This window comes from Bison bison, unplaced genomic scaffold (assembly GCF_000754665.1).
Source record: "Bison bison bison isolate TAMUID 2011002044 unplaced genomic scaffold, Bison_UMD1.0 scf7180017864108, whole genome shotgun sequence".
Lineage (NCBI taxonomy): Eukaryota > Metazoa > Chordata > Mammalia > Artiodactyla > Bovidae > Bison > Bison bison.
The window spans coordinates 2,208,026-2,232,856 of NW_011494680.1; the positions used below are offsets into that span (position 1 = coordinate 2,208,026).

At 44.3% G+C, this 24,831-nt stretch overlaps 1 protein-coding gene across 1 annotated transcript in view; it reads right to left on the minus strand.

Moving 5' to 3' along the window:
• Positions 1 to 24,831, minus strand: part of FER1L6 (fer-1-like family member 6) — a 175,416-nt gene that overhangs the window by 115,054 nt on the left and 35,531 nt on the right. Inside the window, exons 2-10 of the mRNA XM_010839005.1 lie at positions 22,907 to 22,945; positions 18,074 to 18,156; positions 13,045 to 13,165; positions 9,604 to 9,658; positions 9,002 to 9,133; positions 5,144 to 5,206; positions 3,198 to 3,276; positions 1,429 to 1,585; positions 670 to 856 (exon numbers count right to left, since the gene is read on the minus strand). Of these exons, the coding sequence (XP_010837307.1) occupies positions 670 to 856; positions 1,429 to 1,585; positions 3,198 to 3,276; positions 5,144 to 5,206; positions 9,002 to 9,133; positions 9,604 to 9,658; positions 13,045 to 13,165; positions 18,074 to 18,156; positions 22,907 to 22,945 (916 nt within the window). The remainder of the gene's footprint in view (positions 1 to 669; positions 857 to 1,428; positions 1,586 to 3,197; positions 3,277 to 5,143; positions 5,207 to 9,001; positions 9,134 to 9,603; positions 9,659 to 13,044; positions 13,166 to 18,073; positions 18,157 to 22,906; positions 22,946 to 24,831) is intronic.

A 24,831-nucleotide genomic window follows, 5' to 3' on the forward strand; every position in this document is an offset into this window, starting at 1 on the left:
TTTAAAATTAGGACCTGGTACAAATCCCTTCCCCAGTCTAGACCTCAGTTTCCTCATCATACAATGGAGGTGATATCCTATTTGGGGGTTATATATGTCCTATATATGCCAATGGGACCCAAGACAAAAGTAGTCCAAGGTCCACCCTGCCAAAGGGAGGAGCTGGGTAGACACACGTGTGTTGGCTGAAGCTTCCGAGTCCAACTAATCAGGATTAAGCTCTGACCATGTGCCCAGGCCCTGGCACTTCCAATGGCTCTTGAGCAGGGAACAGCTGGACACAAGGATGTCCAGGCTTACATACGATAAGGACAAGCTGGGTAGATTGTGGAGCAGATTGAAGGGGAGGTGGTAATTCTCTGGGAATTGAGGACTGGCCAATAGCTCAGAGAAGGAGCCAGAGGTGAGGAAGGAGGCCTGCCTGCCTGGGTCCTGAATGGTGGTTCCCCCCGCCAGTTTTTCTCTATGAATCTTCCAGGAAGGTGAAGGTGAGAGGAAGTAGGTGACTCTCCCCTACTTTCCTGCCACGTGCAAGGCCTTCTGGCAACAAGCCTTCTCTCTCTAGGCATGTGTTGATTTTGATTTTAATGTCCTTTACCCAGCGATGTCCTGGGGTAAAGAGCAGAATTCCGGCCCAGGTCTGCCGGGATCGCAACAATGGACACTCACCGTCTGCCCAGCGAAGGAGACCTCCACGAAGGGATCCACGAGGTCCTTACTGTCACCCACAAATGCTTTGGTGACATTCGCCATGATGCTGGAGTTCACCTTGGGCAACCCTTCGGCTTTGTAGAGTCTCACGTAGAACCTGGCCCAGGGCCTCTCTGATGGAAACCCTTGAGGGATCAAGAGGTTCCTTGAGGGGGACAAAAATGAAACATAAAAGAACTGTTTCACTTGAAAGAATAGAAAGAAGAGGAAGAGGCAATTTGGAGGCAGAAAGGAGCATCCTGATACAGGAGAAAATATCAGGATGCATCACTAAAATGAGTTTTCTTCCTGGCGTGAATGACAGCGCAGGGCATGAATAGAATGAATGTGATAAACTGGTTCAGGTTCCAGAATTACAGAATAAACACCTAAAAGAGGTGCATTAAACCTTTCCATTTCATAAGCCAGTGGCTGAAATTATTCTCCCTTCAAAGAAAAATCAGCTCAGTTCAGATCCATAGGATAAGCTTGGGAATAGCTTATCCATTGTGGGTTGGTATAGGAAGACAGGCTGTTCTTGTTCTAGAAGCTGCCCTCCCAGAGGATAGTGGTGCCTTTGGTAGGACATCTCATGGCGCCCCTGACAGAGCAGAGTCTGGGGGGACAGGCCTCTTTAACTTGGCAGTTCTCAAGAACCCGTAAGGAAGGGGAGAGGGGAAAGACACGGAAATGGGACATGTCATTTCTCTTGCACGGTCCTCCATGGGCCTGTCTCACTTTTCTATTTGCTCCTCGGCATCGGAGGTTTTGGGGTTGGGCTTTAAGACATCTCCTTTTCCAGTCACGCTGATGTCACACTTCAGGTACCCCTTCGTGCCAGTCCTGATGTCGCCAGGATCCGTGAGCAGGGCCCACTTGTCACAGAACTGATGACCTGCAAGACATCCCGACAGCTCAGATACCCTGCACAGATGCACCCAGATGCTCCACCCACTTCCTTCCAACACAAACCTCCCCACCCTCTGCTCCCCAGGAGGGGCTCGCTCATCACAGTTAATTCCAAGTCTCATGCTGCCCCTCTCTCCTCCTTCCCCTCCTCTCCTCTCTCCCCAGCCACTTCTCCATCTTTTTCCCCAACCTGCCACAGGGATTTGGGAAGCCCTTAACCAAGTGGAAAATGCCTGGACTAAAGTCTAGCTTTGACCGGAGAGAAGGACACGAATGCAGCGTAGGAGCCATGCCTGAGGGCCTTCCCTGGGGGTCCAGTGGCTAAAACTCTGTGCTTGCACTGCAGGGACCACTGGGTGGGAAACTAGCATCCCTTATGCTGCACAGTGTAGCCAAAACAGAAGAAGCCACACGTAATTCCACAGGCCACAAGTGCCACTCATGGATCTTTTTTCTTGGCCTACATAGTGAGCCCAAACTTCAAAGGCTCTCACAAAATCTAGACTTTAAGCTTATCTTTAAAAAAAAAAACACCTGTTAGATCTGGCAGTACATAGTCCACATTGCCACACGGTGGCAGGTAGGAAAGGAGCTGAGTAGATGCTATTCCTTCCATGGCGCTATGTGCCCCGCCTCCATCCCCCCAGCCTCCCTCATTTCCCACGGCGTTAAACCCAGTCCACTGCACTCAGTGATGCCCACTGCCTGGCCTCGGTGGTCATGTGAGTTGGAATCACTGTTGAAGAGAAAGAACCTTTGATTATAAGATTTATGTTTGCTATTGGTTCTGTTACTGATTAACTCTTGACCTTGGACAATCTGCCTAGCACCTCTGAAAAATCAGGGATAATAGTAATAATTACAGTAAACCCATGTGTGACTTATCATAGTCATTATTTTGTGCTAGATTCTATGAAGTGCTTGTGCATATATGCTTATGTATATATTCACTTACATATATATTTACTTAATCCTCCAACAACTCTATAGGAGTTGCTATCATATCCCAATGTTTACAAATAAGGAAATTGTAGCACAGACAAGTCAAGTTATTAACAAAAGGTTGCACAGCTAAGAAAGAACAGAGTAGAATTTGAAGCCAGGCAAATCTGGCCCCAGAGTCCACATTCTTAATTTCCACATTTCCTTCTTGTGTCTCACAGCAATAAATTGGACAGACTTTGGGAAAATATTTTTAAAAACTGCTCAGAAGTATTCCTGGATTGGGAAGATCCCCTGGAGGAGGGCATGGCAACCCACTCCATGGACAGAGGAGCCTGGCAGACAACAGTCTATGGGGTCGCAAAGAGCTGGACATGACTGAACGACTAAGCACACAGCCTATGGACACATAAGACAGCTTTATCATTAGATTGAAAACTTGGAAGAAGAGATCCAAGAGTTACACACAGTTATACCACTTTGCTTAACTGATGCTCAATGTATTGAATGAATGGATAAGTGGATAAAGGGATAACTGAATTGACTCCTATGTATTGAATGAATGGATAAGTGGATAAAGGGATAAATGAATTGACTCCTAGGTGTCAGAAGAAGAGAAGAAGAGCAAGAGAGACTGGGAGGCAAATTTTTCTCACCAGGTTGGTTGTACACGGTCCCCAGGTCCACTTTGAAGGAGCCGATCAGTACACTTCCTATCAGCTTGTGGTGAAAGACCTGGGAGAGACGGAGCAGTGAGTCTGGCAACATTAGATTTCTCTTTGAGGCTAAATCTGCGAAAAGGGCTCAAGACAAACCCATCAAAGAGGATTCTAGGCCTTGAACCTTGTCTGGCCTTCACTCTTATCTGGGGCACACTGACATTTGGTTATCGAACCTCAGGGATGGCTGTAAGGGTGGGCAAAGAATCACAGCTTTACCTCACCCTCTAGCAGGATTTTAGCTAAATGTCCTTTCAGGGACACCCATCAAATCTCACCACCAAAAGGTTTTTGTTTTTTGTTTGTTTGTAGCCAAAATTAACTCTAGAGTAGCCCAATATTCAAATCTACCTCTGCGTTTAGAAACTCTACCCAACCTTTTTTTTTTTTTTTTTGCCTTTGTCATGGGGTCTTAGCTGTGGCACGCAGGATCTTCCTTGCACCATGAGGGATCTTCTGTTGTAGCACATGGGCTCTACAGTTGTGGCACATAGGCTCAGTAATTGCAGCACTCAGACTTAGTAGCTCCACAGCATATGGGATCTTAGTTCCCTGACCAGGCATCAAACCCATGTCCCCTGTATTGCAAGGTAGATTCTTAACCACTAGGCCACCAGGGAAGTCCCAACTCTACCCATCTTTAAATGCCGAGAGCAAACGTTGCCTCCTTCCAACAGCCCTGCCTGATCCTTCACAACTGAACATGTTCCCTTTCTCTCCTAAAATCTCACAATGCTTTGCTCACAACTTTCCCATTCCTACTGTCTTGAGAAGTTTTGGACATGTACAGTAGGCAGGACAAAAGAGGCTGTCATCCTCAATATTTTGTCTGATAAGTCAGTAGACTGCTGGCTGTTTACAGCAGAACATTTTTCATTCTAAATGCAATTAAGATAAAAAAGTTCTACAGGAAGCTGGCAGAGCTGGGCCTGGGTCCAGAAGCCATAAAACTCCTGAAGAATCAGGACTAGTTTAACCTTTAACCCAGAAAAGAGAAAACTGAGGGTGTGGATGAAGGTTGATAGTAACTCAGGTGCCTTCCACTCTTGAAAATACTGCCATCTAAAAGCAGGTAAGGATACCTTTGCAGTTCTCAAGCTGCAGGAAGAGAGATTTCAGCTTACTATAAGGATAATTTTTATAACAGAACTTTCCAGCAATGGAATGGGCCTCTCTAGAAGTACTGACCTCCCCATCACTGGATATAATCAAGTAGTACCCAAGAACCCCATGTCATATGTCATGGAAGTGGTGGAGAAGTATTCTTGTACTGGCTGGAAGTTGAACTACGTGGCCTCTGAGCTTCCTTCTAACAATAAAATTCTATGAGATCCTTGATTCAAGGACAGTTTTCTACCTTCTTCTTCCAAGTTAGAGAAACAGAGATAGGCAATACCAGCTTTGATCCTCTGCTAAAAATCCACTTGCCCCACAGAGAGTCATGACCCTTGTCTATGATGCTGCATAAAACCTAACTATTAACTGTTCCTCTGAACTCTACACAGTCCCCTCAGAGCCTGCAATAAAGCTGATCCCACAAACAGGTGGTTGTCTGAGTGATGCAATGAGACAACATCTGGGCAATGTCCCAGGTCCCGAAATATCTTCTCATCACCTGTCAGCATGCCTGAAATTCACATGTAAAGAATGTTTGGCACCTGGTGACTTCTCATTCTTCAAGAGTCACATTCTTTAAGAACCCCCAAGCAAGATTCCACTATTACCTAAACCTTAATGCAGAACTTATGTATAATATAATATAATATAATATAATATAATATAGATTGAGTGGGTGAAGAAGATAGGCAAGGAAGTCTTCAAGACTTCCCAAAGCCTAGAATCTCTCCCACCTCCATCACCATCCCCACCAATGATATACTTACTGAGATTTTGATGATCTTGTCAAAAAGATGCAATTGGGGCCCAATGAAGTCGAAGACAAAGTACTGTAAAACAAAGTTCATTCTGCATGTAAGAACTTTCATGTAAGAACTCTGTTCTTCAATACTTCTAATTCTGCATTGTTCTAATGAATTGCTGCAAGGTTCCCAATGGCATAACTCTATCATCAATTAATTGACTTGTTTAATTTGTTTTCACTGAAACTTGTTTAATGTTTTCTTTTTTTTCAAATAGAAAAAAAAAAAACGCCAATTACATCTTTTCACAATACATACGTAAGCTTTCCTCTAAAATGGACATGAGAATTGGAATTATTGGATCATAGCTTGTGTGCATGTAAATTTTTAGTAGCTAGCATAATTTTTTTCCAAAGGTGCTAAAACATTTTACATTCCCACTGGCAGCATATGCAAATAGCCATTTCTCCATTCCCTTGCTAACCCCTGAATTGTCGGTTTTCTTATATATTCATTTTTATTGCTTATATATAATGATGACTGAAAATATATCTCATTGTGGTTTTAATTTAGAGTAAACTTGATTAAAATTTCATTTTCTTGGGATTTTTCAGCTTCAAACATCCTTGTGAAATTCCCAAGACTGACCAGGAAAATAATAAAAAGAAATTATGGGGAAGGAAGATTTCTAATTTGAAAAAAGTGATTGAATTTTAGAGTTGAAGAAAATATATAGAGTAGTTTCCATATTCTACATATAAAGATTGAAGGTGAGAAAATTTAAAAGACACGCCTGGAGTCATACAGCTAGTTATTGCTGAGCCAGGGACCAAAGTTAAGTTCCCCTAAAGTTATCATAAAAGGAATTCAAGTGCTAGATGTTTCACCATCGGAATTTTGTCAAGTTCCCGAAGTGAGGTAGGATGCTCCTCATGCAGAAAGCTGGAGTAGTGCTTTGTTACAGCCTGTGTGTTTTAAGGACTGAAGGTGGAAGCCGAGTCAAAACTAGGAAGTTGTTTCTTGGATTGTTTGGTATTTGAGCTGCAAGATGGAGGAATGACACCAAGACATTAGAGCTGAACAGGACAGCAGTGGGAAAGGGAGAAGGGGTCACCAACAGCTTGCTTTTAAAGGCAGAACAGAAAAGCCAAAACATGGAAGGAAAACCAAAGATGTCATCAAACACTAGAATAAGAGACCTTCAAAATGGCAGTCCTGCAGTATCAATGAAAAGCTACATTAAGGTTATATTATGTTCAGTGTCTCCTGGTTAAGAGAACAGGAAGCTATGTATAACATTTCAGGAAATTTTTCATATATATGTTCAAACTTTTCAAGAGTTTTGGTGTTCAGAAAATCTTTTCTGTGCAAAACTCATTTGCGTGAAGTTCTTCATTCTCTGGTATATGAGCTGCTGTGGGTTCCTTTGGACCAGTAAATTAGTTCTAAAATGTATTGCCTTCCACTGAGTTTCACATGTTTCAGACTCAACTGTCTCACAGAGGGTCCCTGGACCTCTGAAGCCACACACATTTTTCAAGCTGGGAAAGATTCCCCAGCCTCTACTAACTGATTCCTTCAACATCTGATGAACTTCAGGCTTGAAAATTAGAGTCCAAGTCTGTAACAAAGATTTTTAATTCAGCTTTTGTTTTCACTTGATTTCCCAATGATTACGTTTAGCCCAATGGAATGTCACTTAGATGCAAGACTTGTTTGCATAAAGCAAATACTTATTCTCATTAACAAGTCTGTAGAGTTTTGCAGTTTTAAAGCACTTCCACACACGTTATTTCATATCGCATTCACGCTGAAAGATGTTATGGAGGTGGGGAGAAGAACAGGAAGGAGAACACTGCCACTTTAACTCATGGTAAAAGGCTCTAAGGCAGGAGTGATAAAGAGGAAAGGAGTTAACAGCTCAAAGGTTCTGGAGGCGGGGAGTAGAACAGGAAGGAGACATTGCCACTCTAATAGTTTTAGTTAACAGCTCAAATGGGATTTGGGAATTTTCTGTTGATTTTATTATGCATACTCCCCCGACTTCCTTTTCAATTTCCACTCTCATTAAAACATTAATTAAGAGTTGACTGCACTTTTTGACAATTCATGGTGTTGAAGTGTCTGGGAGGAACAAGCACTCTTGCACATAGTTGGAATGTAAATCATTACCTCTTTGGAGGGCAATGTGGTGGTATCAAAATTTAAATACATACACTCTTCACCCCAATTATGCCATTTAAATATCATTATAAGTAGTATCCAAAGGCTGAAAAAAATTTTAATATCTATCAATGAGAGACTGACTGGTTTAGTAAATTATAATAAGTACATGCAATGGAAAACTCTACAGCAAAGAAGGGAAAATAAGGTTGAACTAGATGTCTTGATACAGACTAATCTCCAGGATACATCATTTTGTGAAAAGCCCAAGGTCCAGGACAGTCTGTGTAGAACACTACCATTTGGCTACAATATTTGTTCACATTCTTATGCACACCTGGAATATTTCTGGAAAGATACACAAAAGCCTGGTGAGAAAGTCTGCCTCCAGGGAGGAGGACTTAGAGATCAAAGATCAGGGGAAACACATATACTGTATATATTTTCTCATAAATCATTTTATACTTTTTGCATCTTTGACAGTTTTTAAAAACTGTGTAATCTTTTTATTTAGAAATGAGAAATTAGTGTGTATAAACTTAGAAGATCTATGTCTCTCTTTGATGTTTTCCTTTACAATTTTTATGCTGCTTAGAAAAATACCACTGCTTTACTTTCCAAATCAGTATGACTATGTCAAAATTAATAATTAAATTTTCAGTGTTTCTGCTCTGCAAATGAATGTTTATCTTCTTACTAGCCAACACATTTATTGAATATATACTCAGAACTTATGATGGATGAAGATGAGTTTATAAGAAATTGGTACAACCAATATGAAAAACAGTATGAAGGTTCCTCAAAAAATTAAAAACAGAACTACTATACGATCCAGCAATTCTACTTCTGAGTGTTTATCTGAATAAAACACAAATTCGAAAGGATATATGCCTCCCTGTGTTCAGTACTATTTATAATAGCCAAGATATGGAAGAAACTTTGTCCATCAACAGATGTATGTATAAAGAAGATGTGATATATATACACAATGGAATATTTCTCAACCATAAAAAAACAACAATGAAATACTGCCATTTGCCACAGCATGGACAGAGCTGGAGGGTAACATTCTGAGCAAAATAAATCAGACAGAGAAAGATAAATACCAGATGATTTCACTTACATGTGGAATCTAAAAAAGAAAACAAATCAGCTAACTTAACTAAACTCCTGGATACAGAGAACAAACTGATGGTTGCTAGAGGGGAGGGGTGTTGAGGGGATGAGTGAAAGGGAGCAAGAGGTGTGAACTACCAGTTATAAAGTAAATAAGCCATGGAGATGTAAATTAGAGCACAGAAAATATAGTCAAGAGTATTATAATAACTTTGTGTGGTGGCAGATGGTAACCAGATTTACCACGGTGATCATTTCATAATACATTAAAAAACTTCATTACTAAGTTGTAAGACAACTAAGACTATCTAAGACTAATATAATATTGTAAGTCAGTTATACTCTAATGATATTTTTTAAGTAATAAGAAAATGGGTCTATTGAAAACAGCAATGAATTTAAAATCAGGAGGAATTCCTTGCCTCGGACTGCCCATTGTCTGTTAAGTTCTGTTGGTAAGGAGGCTCAGGGAGTTTGCCTCGGGCTCAGATGAGGGATGGGAAGCAGTCAGGAGGAGCACAGATTTTCTGTTTGGCTTAAGAATGCTGCCATGTGGTGAAGAGCATGTTGGTGGAGGGGAAGCTGGTGACCCCCATGACTTACTTCGTTGTAAAATGGGCTGTTGGTTCCTTCCTTCACTGTGCTTTGCTTCTTCTCATCCCCGACCTCGATGATCACAACCGGATCTATGTTCTCACCCACCAGCTGGCGGGCCTCCGTGATGGTTATGGCGATCTATAACACAAAGCAGCGTGCACACACTCGGCCTGGCTGCTCAGTCACACAGGACGAGCTGGGGGAGGGCTTCCCTGGTGACTCAGTGGTAAAGAATCCGCCTGCCGATGCAGGAGACACACGTTCGATCGATCCCTGGTCTGGGGAGATTCCTACCGAGGAGCAACTAAGCCCATGCACCGCAACTACTGAGCCTGTGCTCTAGAGCCTGAGAGCCACAACTACTGAAGCCCGTGGGACGCAAGTACTGAAGCCCTTACACCCTAGAGCCCATGCTCCGCAGTAAGAGAAGTCACTACAGTGAAAGGCTCCTGCACCTCGCCTAGAGAGTAGCCCCCGCTCACCACAACTAGAGAAAAGCCTGTACAGCAGCGAAGACCTAGCACAGCCAACAATAAATGAATAAATAAAACTATTTTTTAAAAAAAGAAGAGCTGGCAGAGGCTGGGTAGGAAGGACTCATCACTTACTTGGTAATTTTGGGATCTGACCTCCCCATCGTGGATCTTAGTCAACAGTTTTGATCTATTGAAAAAAGTTTAACACATAAGTTTCATTAAGTAAAAACCTACCTGTGGAATCTAGAAAAATGAACCTATTTGCAGGGCAGGAATAGAGATACAGATGTAGAGAATGGACGAATTGACTGAGCAACTTCACTTTCTTTAGAGTTACCTGGTGGCTCAGATGGTAAAGAGTTTGCCTGCAACGCAGGAGACCTGAGTTCGATACCTGGGTTGGGAAGATTCCCTGGAGAAGGAAATGGCAACCCACTCCAGTATTCTTGCCTGGAGAATCCCATGGATGGAGGAACCTGGTGGGCTACAGTCCATAGGGTCGCAAAGAGTCAGACAGGACTGAGCGACTTCACCTTCACTCTCACAGGGATGGGGTAGGGAGGGTGGGACAAACTGAGAGTAGCACTGACATAGGTACCATGTGCGCAAGAGCTAGTGGGAGCTGCTGCATAGCACAGGGCGCTCCGGGCCGTGCTCCGCGGTGACCTAGAGGGGTGGGGGAGGGGGGCCCAAAGGGAAGGACATATGCATACACAGGGCTAATTCACTTCATTGCACAGCAGAAACTAATACACAGTTGTAAAACAATTATACTGCAAAAAAACACACATAAATGTTTCTTCAAAACTATTCTCTAAAAAAATAAATAAAAGAACCTACCTTAAATCCATAAGCCACGCTAATATTTTCCCAGGTATTTCTAAGTGCTTTTATTTATACTAGATATCCTCTCCCCATCTCTGGAGTAGATAAATGTAAATGGACACGTAACTTAACCTCTCTAGGACTCAGTTTTCCCGTCTTAAAAAATGGAGCTAATAATAACCCATATACATGGAGTGTATACAATTAAAAGATGTAACATATATAAAGATTTAAATTAGCATATGGCAAGATTAAATGTCAACTCTTATTGTGAGTATGATTATCAGTAGCATTTATTTCTTATTTTACAGAACGAGAACCTGAGATGCCCCAGCAAATCAGTGGCAGACCTGAGTCTAAATAAGAATCTTCTTTCTCTGCTGTCTGGTCCTAGCCAGATGACCACTTTGCCATTTCTCACCTATATAGCAATTCTGGGTTTCATGATTGCTTTTAGGAGAAAAAAAAAAAAAACAAGCGGTTAAAAAAAAATAAAAAAGAAAGAAAATTGGAAGGAACAGCCAGCCATCTTAGTGAGATTTCACTTTCAGGGGACTTCATTTGTCTGGACTGTCATGAGTAATTGAAAACAGATGTGCAATACCTGGGCATTTAGAGATTGGATAATAATAGAAAGATATGAGGAATCCCTGTTGTCACAGAAGCACAATGGGTGGGGAAAAATACAGCTCGAGTTTCTATAGAATTTTATTCTCTTGCCTTCTAGCAACACTGCATCTGATTTCATTCTATTTCTGCTGATTGTAACTGACTCTAGTAGAGAATAACCTAGAAAGAATCTCAAGGCTTTGGAGTCAGACTGATCTGAATTAGAATATCTGTTTTCCCCAGTTTTGTGACATTAACCTTAATTTCTTCATCTAAAAATAGAAATAATTTCTACTGCATAGGGTTGCTCTATGGATTAAAAGAAATATTGCATGTAGGAAAAGATAGATATTAAAGGGTATCTGTTCTTTAATAAAATGGCAAACCTGTACCGAGCATTTACTATGTGAAAACTCTGTATTAGTCTCAGGGAGAAAACATGAAGAAGTCATCATCTTGGTCCTTGCAGAGCTAGCAATCTATCCAAGGGAGAGAGGACCAGAATATATAAAGAGAACTATTAAGTACAAAATGTGTCATAGGGAAAGAGTGTAACAGAATTTCAGAGAAGAGAAATATTCGTGAGAGCCAAACTAAGCAATAAAGATGTCACTACAGAGGTCAAGTTTGAATTGACCACTGGTGGATGGGTAGAATTTTAATTGATGGAAAATCCACTGATCAAGGAGAAAGGAAAAGGCTAGTTACTTCTCTTTCACCTGCCTTTCTCCACCAATGCAGTACTATTATCCTAGTAAAATAAATGTCAAAGGATCCATTAAAGGATATTAAAAATAATTGAAATCCTGATTCTGGAGTTTGATGGGGGTAGGTGTCAAGGTGCAGTGTAGGGGGGAAGGAGATATTACAGTGAGTATGAGCATACAAATGTCATGCCTTCTGTTAAGAGTCAATCTCTGAGCTATCACCTTTTCTGATTTCCATCTCTCTCTGCCCCCCTACCCGACCCTTACACACATATACTGTGCATCCTGTCACAGTCCAGTAATAACAACTCAGGATCTTCCTGCCACCCAGGGAAGCACTAATTTGCTCTACTGATAGTAATAATCCTGAGTGGAAAAGGAAAGGATGGCATGAGGAATTATCATAAATAAGAAATGGACACAAATCAAAGGGCATCTAGCCCCAATTATTGGCTTCCCCATATCCAGACTGTTTACTCTGAAAACTGTAGTCTGCTCTTGCTGTGACATGGGTTGGACTTGTGACTTGCACTGGCCAACAGAATGCAGCAGAAGTGACTTTTGCCAATTTCAAGCCTAGGTTCAAGAGATCTTGTGTACACTTCCACTCTTTCTTTCAGAACTCTGGCATTAGCCCCACTGGAAAAAGTTTGGGAGGAATTCCCTGGTGGTCCAGTGGTTAGGACTCCCCACTTTCCCTGCAGGGGGTGTGGGTTCAGTACCTGGTCAGGGAATTAATATCCCACAAACTGTGTCGCAAAAAAAAAAAAAAAAAGCCTAGCTTGCTAGAGAATGCAATACTATAGTGAGAAAAGCCCCATAGCCCCAGATAAAGAAATCCTAGGCCAGCGAACAACGGACCAACCCTCAAACTAAAATCAACAGAGCTGCGAAACGATGAGAAAAACATGAGTGATGTACTTGTGACAATCCGGAACCAGTAAAGACTAACCAACTAACCTGTAGACTCATGAGCAATAATGAATTCTTACATTAAGCCTTGGGATTATTTGTTACACACCGATAGCTAACTGAAAGAGCAGATTGCATGCAGAAGGTCAGTTTGTTCTGACTTTTTGTTGGGTAGTAAAAGAACCACTTTCTCATTTGGGACAAACACAAAGCTAAGACATCTAGCATCTCGATGACTTACAGAACAGGTGAGGGACAGCTCCTGATTCTGTCTCCTGCGGCTGTTGTCATTCCTGAACAATGAGGGACATGAAGATTGAAAACTAGAAGCTGGTAGAGCCGGGGCCCTGGCCAGCACTGCCATAGAGAAAGTGAAGGGGACACAGCACGCTGGCTTCCTGCCTCCGACCTTCAGCTCCTTGTACACAGGGACTGGTGTTATTCTCCCAGAGCCTGCAGGGTACCTGGCACAAGGGAGGTGCTCAGTAGGAGTAGGCTGCTTGCCTGTGCAACACTGTACCTTCTCTTTGGAGGAGATGAGGGGACAGGAGTGATGGAAGTATTGTCGGAAATCAAATCTCCTCCCAGGCCTTCCTGGTGAGAAGGTCCCTCCTGTGGTGTTTCTGCTTCAGCTTGATCATCTAGAGAAGCAAACAAAGAGAACAGTCTGTTAAATACGCCACACAGTGGCGATCTGAGCCTCGACTCTGTCCAGCGCTATGCCAGTCACCACAAACACACAAGGAGACCAGAAGACAGTCCTTGACCTCATGGACCTTAACATTTTAGTGGCAGAAAGGCCAGACACATGCTATGCATCTTCTGTTTCCAAAAAAAGGGTAGATTTGTATGCTGGTGTTGTGGGGTGATGGCTTATGAATTTAAAGATGCGCTTTCAAGTCACAACCTTGCCACATTTAGACTTTAGACAACTAACTTATTACCTCTGCGTCTCATTAGCAAAATGTCATGTGCATAAAAATTACCTGTGAAGCTGTTAAAATGCAGATTCTGACTCAGTAGGTTCAGGGTAGGGCCCAAGACTCTGCATTTCTAAAAGCAAGGTCCCTGGTGAGGTCATTCCTGCTGTCTGAGGGCTAGTTTTGAGTAACAAGGTGCAATAGCTTGAATAATGTTCCCCAAAGAGATCAGATCTCAGTCCATTTTCATATATGTAATTTTGTACAGAACCTCAATATACAACACAAGTCTGTTGACACCAAGCTGTTCTGTGTGTCATGAGGTGGAATGTAGGGCAGTGACCTTCTTCCAGCCTCACCATCACCCTCTTCAGCAACCCCTGAAGCCATTTCTTAGAACCCTGGGCTCTCTGGGAAACTGGTAAGCTTCTAAATCCCTTCCAGCTTTGATATATATTGATTCTCTGATTTGAATTAGTGAACCAACAAAACAGAACCGAGTCAGAAGACAGAATAACGCAGCCCATGCTGCCACAGGGGCTCATGGACACAGACCTCATAGGTGTCCAGTAGTTACAGAAAGGATGACTGAGCTCATCTGCTCTGACTCTTCTGTCACTTGGGAAACAAAAGTCCAGCCTGCAGAGACCCTAGAGTAATGCCAGTACCCAACTGTGCGACATGAAGTGTGAAGATAAACTTTATTGCTCCCCGTCTTGACCACAGGGCCTCAGGAATGAGGAGCAACTGTTACAGAGTCAGGTTTCCAGTGAACATTCTTAGGAACCTTACACATGCCGGAATCTGGGCTATGTTAGATGTGCAAGATGGAGAAATTAGCAAAACATGGACCCCTCTCTGTAGGGGTTTATATGCAGGAGGGTGAGACTGACCTGGAGGTGGGAAGGCAGTCAGCTGAAGCTTCATCCATAGCCAACATTCATTCACTCACTCATTCACTCACTCAGTCATCCATTCATTCACTCCCTCATTCATTCATTCACTCACTCATTCATTCAGTCACTGAAATACTGTGTCCTACCAATCAAGTAACCAAGCAGCATCCACTGTAACCTTCTTTTAAAAAAAAAAAAAAGATTATGTTTCTCTTTTGAAAACCCCTCTTTTGAAAAATTGCACTTAGAATATGTCTGAAGTCCGCTGCTGCTGCTGCTGCTAAGTCGCTTCAGTCGTGTCCGACTCTGTGTGACCCCACAGACGGCAGCCCACCAGGCTCCCATGTCCCTGGGATTCTCCAGGCAAGAACACTGGAGTGGGTTGCCATTTCTTTCTCCAATGCGTGAAAGTGAAAAATGAAAGGGAAGTCTCTCAGTTGTGTCCGACTCTTCGCGACCCCATGGACTGCAGCCTACCAGGCTCCTCCGCCCATGGGATTTTCCAGGCAAGAGTACTGGAGTTGGGTGCCATTGACTCTAATTCCCTACCTACCTGACTGCCATCTCCTCCTGGCCCACCTGCTCCTCTGCTCCTGCCCTCATTGCTTTCTAGTTACTCACTCCCATCCCTTCTAACAAGCCACCTCCTGCTTGGAGTTTTTCTTCACAGGCTGCTCCACCTGAGTTGCTCTCACTGCCCTGGCGGGCTCCCACTCATCCTCGATGTTGTAACTTAAGTATTTCCCCCGCCGATGGAGCCCCTCTCGAACCACACTAAAAGAAATCCTCCAATAGACTCCCCTTAAGCACACGGTCTGTTTTCTTTCCAGCACTTTTCTCCACTTGTAATACAGTTTTCTCCTCAGGGCCCCCATGGATAACAGATGGCCCAACCAGGACAGGATGTTCTGAGGACTTTTTACAAAGGTGTGGGTGTAGAAAAACCGCAAAGGGTTGTAGAGTTATCTGGAGCTCATGGTGGCCAAGCTGATGCCACTCGGAGACCCTCCAGATGAGGAGAGAGAATAGTTACTAGGACCTGAGGAGAGAGGAGGTCGGGTCCCATGGACTTCCCTAGAAGGGGGTCGACCATCATCCAGTTGGGGACACGTCCTGACCTCCCTCTCCCAGACCTCGTGCTGGGGTGCACCACTGGGAAAACAACCTGGATGGTGCATCCAGGGGGCTCAGCCTCCTAGGACAGAGAACAGACGAACAAGGGTGGAGAATAGATCTGGAGGGACAAACGGAAGAGTCCCCCACAGGACTGTCCTCCCTCTAACCTATCCCGTGTCACCATCGTATACCCAGAATCTGGCACAACACCCAACACTTAGAAGACATGCCATTAATATTTGTTAAATGAATGATGATCGTGGAAGGTACCCAACAACTACTCATTGGGTAACTAATTAATGGGTACGTGCTTATGTTACAAGCTCAGTTGTGTCCCAGCTCTTTGAGACCCCATGGATTGCAGCCTTCCAGGCTCCTCTCTCCATGGGATTTCGCAGGCAAGAGTACTGGAGAGGGTAGTCATTTCCTCTTCCAGGGGATCTTCTGACCCGGGGATCAGATCCACATCTCTTATGTCTCCTCCATTGGCAGGCAGGTTCTTTACCACTGAGCCACCTGGGAAGCCCAGGTAACTGGTATTTTACAAAATTAAGGCATAGCCATTAGGTCTCAAAATACACAGACGTAAGAGCCACAGACTGAGAATCTCTAAACGTTTCACCCAGAGAAGCCCTAACTTCCCCAGTCATGCCAAGAAAGAAAGACCAACTTGTACTCAGTTCCGTAGACTCTGTTTTGTCAATCTGCAGGGTGAGGCCCTGGTCAGCGGGATGGACACTATTTACTTTCCAGGAGAGGCCTGATTCCTCTTTGCCCTGTTTGCTTTGTGGGTTGAAGACTCTAATTAGAATGAGCCATGGGAGCCAGGTCCTCTGAAATGCCTGTGGTCAGCTGCCCTAAATCTCCACCAGCTTATTCTTTCCCTGCTGCACAGTCAGTGAGGGCTCCTCACTGGAGGCTGACCCGGGGGGTAGGAAAGCCTGGGCTCTGGTGTAAGACGAACCCAGCCTCAGAAGCCAGTTTCTCCATCTATTGGTTGTGTAACCTTGAGCAAGCACTTACCCTCTCTGAACCTCTTCTAAAACAGGGGCAAAAGAACCTACATTTCAGAGTCATGAATAATGTATGTCAAATCAAAAGCAGAAGGGGCTTATTCGATGTGTCAGAGATATTATTTTTCATAAGGTCCTTGAAGAAAGGAACTATTTGTTTTTCAACCTTGTACCTCCAGGACTACTGCAGGGTCCTACTTAGGATTGTAATTTCAAGGATATCAAGAAGGACCCTAGAGTCTTTTCTACCCACTCCCTGATACCTTCTATTTCACCCAATAGGCAAGTACTTCTCTTGAGCTTTAAACCTTGTCTTCAATTAAAATGTGATGCCTCTCCTGTCCCATCCAAGGATGACTTAATCATTATTATTATTAGCACTTCAGTATGATGAATTCCCATATTTTTCTTTAGTAAGATTGGGTTTTACATGGGAGTGAGGAGTGGAGTTGGGGTTGGGAAGGGCAGAGATAAGGCTACAGGACACCTACAGGACACAGCAGTGAAGGGTAAATGGTGGATCCCTCCAAGGAGACAAGGAGGGTGAAAATAAAACAGACCCATTTGGGTTTAGAAACGGTCCAGAAAGCTGGCTTTGGACTGGCTGTTGTCAGGGCCACCCAGCAAAAGTCTCCAGGCATCACCCTAGACCTGTCCACTGGAAGCAGTTGATCCTCTTTGATTTAATACACTTGACTGTCTCCCTGATTGGGGCCTGGCCTCCACCACCACGGGTCACCTTGTAACTTGGGATTTTCTGCTTTTGGAAAAGGAAGTAGCCCATTCTAAGTGTAGAATATCTGAGAGTCTGGATTTGTATCCCAATGCCGTTGCTTCCTGGCTCTGTGCCGCCCCACCCCCCGCCCCCCTCAAGGCCGGCTTCAAGGGTCTGTGCAGCCCGCTGAGCCCTGTGATTAGAAGGATTTCGCTGTCCTTGGCTTAGTGCTCTGCAGTCACCATCCAGCTATTCTTAATGAGTTCTTGACAATGGCTTTGCATTTTGGTTTTTCCACTGAGCCCTGCAATCCTGCAGCTGGTCTTTTCCACACTTCAAGTCCTCTCACTGCATCTCTGTGACCTCATTTGTGAAACTGGGATGACTGCGCCTTCTGGCAGGATGATGGAGGGGTTAAATGAGTCCTTGGATGGAAAGCCTCCCCCAGAGCAGCTGCTGCCCTCCCACTGATTTTCATCATCTCACTTGCTTTCCCCATGCCCCTCATGGTCAGCTGAGCCCACACTCCAAACACTTATCAAAGGGAGAAGCTGGGACTTGGAGGTGCTGAGTGGTTTATCCTGGGGCACAGAGCAAATCAGAACAGAGCCGGGAGCCTGAGCTCTTCTGTCACTGCCTCCTTGTGGGGGCCTTTCATGGCCCAGCAGGTGTCCACCCACCCACCTGGCTCAGCGACCAGATGACCCAGCACCGGTGGGGATCGCCATGGGTGCACACTTGGGGTTGGCAGGGTTTGAAGACCCAGACACAGTTCCCACCTCACTCCCATGGAGAGTGAACTCCCTTCTCAGCCAAGTAGGGGTCAGTCAACTCTGGAGACCCGCAGGCCCCAGGGTAGTAGTCCCTCCCCAAATCCCAAAAGCCTCACCTTGGGCACCTTTGTTGGCTAGGATTAACCCCTTCTCTGCTTTATTCTTCTTCTTCTTCAGCTTTAGCCCAAACATCCCTTTTCTGGGGGGAAAAAAAAAGAAGAAGAAAAACTAAAAAATACAATAATAGCAACTTTGGCTCATTCAGACACATTAAGAGAAAATAAACACACACACACACACACACACTCTGAGTTTTTCTGGAAGCTGACCATCCTCCTCATCCACACTGGAAGGGCATCAAAAGACAAGTGTCAAGGGAATTCCCAGTGGTTCAGTGGTTAAGACTCAGCACTGTCACTACTGGGGCCCAGGTCCAATCCTTGGTTGGGGAACTAAGATCCAACAAGCTGGGCAGCACAACCAAAAAAATAAAACCCACAAGTGTCAGGATGACCCAACACATTCTCCAGATAGGTCTGCTTTTGCAGAAACCACGAAATACCACCTGAACAGAAATCATGAGATCCACCCAGAACCATAGTTAAAAGATAGCACTAGCTGTTTTTACCTCCATTTCTCTTTTCTCACCTATGCCAGGCACTCAAAACAAATGATATCATTTAATCAACACAGCAACCCTCTCCTACCCATCTTACAGATGAACAACCAAGGCTCAGAGAGAGTAGATAATGTTTCCAAGGTCACACAGCCCCTAAGTATCAGAGCTACCCCTGGAGCCGGGTCTGCTTGATTTCACAGCCCAGACTCTAACCACTGAGAAGCCTGAGCCTGCTGATTCCCCTGAGCAGAATAAATCACCCTTTCCACAGCCAAGCTCTCAGACCATCTCCAAGGGCGAGCAGCCCTGGGATTTATTGAGGTCACGGCACAAGTACACAGCTCAGCTGACATATGGTATATGCCCCAAATGTCAGCCACTATCATCATTATTATTAGCCAAGAGCAGGAATCCATTTGGGGGCCTCCTTCTCAACTCAGGGCTTCCCTGGTGGCTCAGCCAGTAAAGAATCTTCCTGCAATGAGGGAGACTCGGGTTCAATCCCTGGGTCAGGAAGATCCCCTGGAGAAGTGAATGGCTACCCACTCCAGTATCCTTGCCTAAGAATTCCATAGAGAGAGGAGTCTGACAGGCTGCTACAGTCCATGGGGTCACAAAGAGTCAGACACGACTAAGTGACTAACACTTACACTTTTCTCAGCCCAGGAAAGGGCCCAGTCTGCTATCTACGGCTGATATCAGGAGCATCGCTGGCCTCCTGAGAGAACCCCTCTCTGGAGCTGCATGGAAGGGTGGCAAGTCAGAAAAAGTCCTGGCCTTGCGTCGGGCAGCCTGATGGGGCGGCCCATAGAAGAGGGAAGAAGAGGAACAGGGACAGAAGGGAGGAGAGAGCAGCAAAGCTCAGACCCTTTCAGGGAGCATCCTGCAGTCCTGGAGCAACGCAAGGACAGTGAAGGAACCAAGGAAGCTTTCCCTTTCGCTGACATATTTAGGACTCACGAGGGGGTGAACTGCAGTAGCTAACTTTAGGGCCTCCACAGCCAGACTCCCTGGGTTCTAAACCCATCTCTGCCTCCTTGAACAGGTCACTTAACCTCTCTATACTCCTGAGTCCTCATGTGTAAATGAGATAACAAACGTAAAGCATTTAGCCCAGTACCTGGAACATACTAGTTGCTCAATAAATGTTAGTTATTCTCATGATTTGAAATGATAAAGTTAAGACCAATGAGAAGAAGCAACTAGGAGACAGATGTCCCCTCCATTCACTTATTTGCTTATTTATTCTTTTACATCCTGCTTTGATCCAGATGAGGAATTAAGGAGCCTTCCTTGTTGGTGCTGTCTGAACAGTGAATGAACTGCACTGGGTGGGAGTGAGCTCCCTGTTCCTGGATGTGTGCAAGCAGATACCTGAGAGCCACTAGTAAAGGGTGCTGTAGAGAGGGCAAACACTGAAATTCAGTGAGGGGGGACTGGCCTAAGGGACCTGGGGGTGGGGACGGTAAGCCTTCGAGACCCTGAAATACAGTAAAATGGAAATAATAGGCTCCAGAACCACCCAGATATGGGTGGATTGGACAAGTCACGGCAATTCTTGGAGCCAGTTTCCCCCAGGGTACAATGGAGATAAATAACAAGGTACATTCTTCACAGGATTGTTCTAAGAATAAAAAGGAGCAAGTAAGCAAAATACCTAGGACAGTGTCCAGGATATAGAGAGTATTAAAACATACCCTTTTGGGAGGTAGTATTTTTCCCACTTTGATTTGCCATCAGCTGTGACAAGAATACCCGTTTATGTCTCCCAGGAATCTTAGCAACACCAGGGAAATCCCTCTTTCCTGAAAGTCTTGAAGAAAATGTCCAATAATAGTTTTTCCTTTCCTGTTTTCAAAGAAGAGTTACCCAACAGAGGTACCACGGCCAGTGCCTTCCAAACCCTGAATTGCCACTGTGGTCCCCAAGGGCTCACTGCCTGTGATCATTTCACGGAGGCAGAAGCAATGTTCCTGGGAACCTGGCCAGCGAGCTCTCAGATAACTTGAGAAGACTGAGCTATTTCCATTCAGTAACAGGAAGTTGCTACCAATACATAAGAGTACCTACCAGAGGGAGACTGAATACACCTTTAGGGAGCAGAAGTGTTCATCACAGATGGCCTTAGCATTCTGAACTCTCCCATGGGGCAGCTGGGAACTGAGGCATCGGGGCACGCCTTAGGCTGCTGTCGCGGGCACGGGAGGAGGGAGAGGTGTCTAAGGTGCCTCTTAGAAGAGGCAATCCATGTGGCAGACTTCACTGTTGTCTTATATTAAAGAAATTGCCACAGTCTCCCCAACCTTGAGCAACCGCCAACCTGACAGAGCAGTCAGCAGCCATCAACATCGAGACAAGACTCTCCACCAGAAAAAAAAGATTACCACTCACTGAATGCTCAGCATCTTTTTTCAGCAATAAACTATTATTTTTAGCAATAAAGTATTTTTAAATTAAGGTACATACATTCTTCAAGACATAATGCTTTTGCACACTACAGTATAGTATAAACACCCCCCAACCCCACTTTGGTTTTTGGCTGCACCACGCAGCTTGCTGGATTTTATTTGCTTGACCAGGGATTGAATGCAGACCCTTGGCAATGAGAGTCATGAGCCCTAACCACTGGACCACCAGAGAATTCCTTGAATACCTTTTAGATGCATCAGAAAACTGAAAAATCCATGCAATCCATTTAATTATAATATCCAATTTAGGGCTTTCCTGATGGCTCAGTGGTAAAGAATCTGCCTGAGACAGGCACCCCTACCCCTTAAAACCAAGAGCTCTTAACTCTGCTGTCTATTAGACACCCCTAGGAGGTTTGAAATATGCCAACATCTGGAACCACCCTCAGAGATTTTTAATTGATTTGGGGAAAGAATCAGTTTTGAGAAGATCACAGCTCAGACCCCGTGCAGAGGAAGCCAGAACCCTTCTAGTAATGCCCAAGGAATTGACAATCCACTCTGCTCTCTGGAAGGGGGCTGATGTTTGTTTCACAAACACACAAGGTTGTTTGCCTGGAACCCTGAGTCAGTCCTCAAGGATACTCCCAGCATGATGCCCAGTGTGAAAAGGCTTCTTGATGAAAGTTGATTTCTCCTCCTCAGCCACATGACATCCACAGTAGAGAGAGGACACAGCTCACCAACCCAGAAAGATCAAGTCACTGGCAAATCAGGCAGCAGAGGGTAAATTGGAGACACAGAACCCAGCTCAGGACCCAGCTTGACCCCACCTGTTAGCTCCAGAATCTGGGCCTGGATGCTTAACTCAGATGAGCTCGTTTCATTCACATATAGCACAATATTTCTTATCTAACCACAGGGTGATGTTTAAAAAGGACACAATGCTTAGACAATGCAAAATGTGCCATGAAATGAAGTGAAAGGTGCTCAGTCATGTCCAATTCTGCGACCCCATGGACTATAGAGTCCATGGAATTCTCCAGGCCAGAATATTGGAGTGGGTAGCCTTTCCGTTTTCCAAGGGATCATCCCAATCCAGGGATTGAACCCAGGTCTCCAGCATTGCAGGCAGATTCTTAGCCACATTGCAGGCAGCTTAGCCACAAGGGAAGCCCGAGAATAAGGAAGTGCATAGCCTATCCCTTCTCCAGTGGATCTTCCCGATCCAGGAATCGAACCAGGGTCTCCTGCATTGCAGGCGGATTCTTTACCAACTGAGCTATCAGGGAAGCCCTAAACGTGCTATAGATTATTATTATTTTCTTGATGACAAGAAAACATGCTACAATATTCCCCTGAGTTTAAAATTTTTTAAACGTACTTTGACACTCACCATGTTCCATGAAATACCAGGTTATACACATTAGTTCTTTGGATCCTCGAAATATACTATGCATGAGACAGATGCTATTATTACCTATTTTTACAAACAAGAGGTTGTCAGGGGCCTCGAGGGGTAGGATTCAGGGAGGGAGACTCAAGAGGAAGGGGAAATATGTATACATACAGTTGATGCATGTTGTAGAGCGGAAACTAACACAACATTGTAAAGCAAGTATACTTCAAGTTAAGAGATATATTTATAACACAAATAAAATTACATTTTAAAAAAAGAGGATGCCAGTGGTTTCCAGTCAATATATTGGGATCAGCCAGTAACTCAGGAAGAATTGCCTGGTAAGTCTTCAAGGCAGCTACCATCACCCACCCACCTCCAGTGTGCCAAGGTTTCCATCACGGGAACCCCACCACATACACTTCTAAAAAAGGATGAGGGCCTCTGGCTTAGGGTCTATTGAATCTCCCACCAGGGCCACCCAAAGATAAGTCAAGAGACACACAGAAATGTCTGTACCCACCTGGTCTCCTCAGGGTGAAAGCTACCATGGCTCCGATATCTGAGTCCAAACAACGAGAGCATTAAACAGTGTGTGTGTTTTACACGCTTCTGCTCATCTGTTCCAGGTGATGTCGCTCCACGTAGACCCCAGGGCTCACGCAGGCAGGGAGGCAGCCAGCCCAGCACACAGAAAGAGGAGCTGGGCTACTGGAGTTTGGGTCTCATCTATGTCACTTTCTGACTATGTCTCTGGGGCCGGCCATGGGACTTTGAGCTCTAGGCTCCTCTTCTGCAGGAAGTGGTGATAAAGTTCACTTTGCTTTTCTCATGGGGGTGCTGTGTGTGTGACCTCCTTGAACCCTCAGGCTGCACTGTTAAAAGTTCTACAAATAACTACTTTACGGTCATGTCCACAGCTCAGGGGAGCTGGGATTAGGAAATGGCTCACAACCATGGTCTCTATGTGGTTTTCCATTCGTGTCACCAGATTCCTCTTCTAGAATCATCTTTTCTACCTTCAGTGCAGAATAGAAGAAGCTCAGGCCAAGAGGCCAAACACTAAGTTAATTGCATCAATGGGTGTGACCAGTCCAGGCCCCTCCCGCTCTCCTTCCCATCTAAGAGGACTCAGGTCACCTCTGCACCTCACCCTCCAAACACAATCATAACATCCAGTGTAGAAAAAAAATTTTTTTGATTTGTGAGTTTCTATATATGATAACTCTTGAAAATATTTTAAAATATATATTTGAAAAATATATTACATTTAATATATTAATGTTTAATAAAATTCCTTTATCAAAAGAATGGATTTGCAGGTAATCAGGTCTATCTTAAAAAACAAAACAAAACCAAGCTTCATCACCATTTTGAGGTTATCATAGAGCCTTGAGTAAGTTTCTAGCTGACTGTTGGAAATACCTTCTTGGGTAAATGCTCTCTGTATACTCATCTTACTTCTAAGATGTGCATAGATTTATTAAAGGCAAGCCAGCAAACACAGAAATAGCTATAATGTGGGTTTTGACAGAAGACTGTGAAAATATAAATTCACATGACGTCCTGCCTTGTCAAGACTCTGAAATGTTTCTTCCCCTCTCCCTATGATCTGCCCATTACTATTCTCCTGATCATATCCTATTTGTTCAGAGCAATGATGATCAACTTTGGTTGTACATCGGGTTCTTGTTGAAGAGCCTTCTAAAACTCTTTCACACACTGTGGCCAGATCCCATCCCAGACAGCCTGATTTCATTGGTCAGAGTGGGGCCAAGGCACAGTAGTTTTTTAAGTTCCCCAGGTGATTCTGAAGTGCAGCAGGGTTTCAAACTCTTATGGCTAAATTATCAGTGCTGATGAGCTGTGTTCTCAGAGACAAGGTTTATATGTTTTAAGGAAGTTCAAAGATAATTTTTTAACCAGCAGGAACAATACCATTTAGGAAATTCAGAGTACTTAGTGAATTTATTTGGGTAGGCTGGGTGAATTTTATTGTCCAATCTCAACTCCTCTTCCACTCAACCTTCATCCCAACAATTAGCCCATAGAATTGGTTGTCCTCTCTAATTCTGCATGGGATTAGCTCAGTCTTGATGAAACCGAGTCCTTCGGTTTGAGAGAAGGGTCAGTCCTCTATTGGGTCTGAGGTGTCCCAGGCAATGAACTGAGTAGATGCAGTGTGTTCTTGCCTGCTAAGTTGCTACAGTTCAGTTCAGTTCAGATCAGATCAGTCGCTCAGTCGTGTCCGACTCTTTGCGACCCCATGAATCGCAGCACGCCAGGCCTCCCTGTCTATCACCAACTCCCGGAGTTCACTCAGACTCACGTCCATCAAGTCAGTGATGCCATCTAGCCATCTCATCCTCTGTCGTCCCCTTCTCCTCCTGCTCCCAATCCCTCCCAGCATCAGAGTCTTTTCCAATGAGTCAACTCTTCACATCAGGT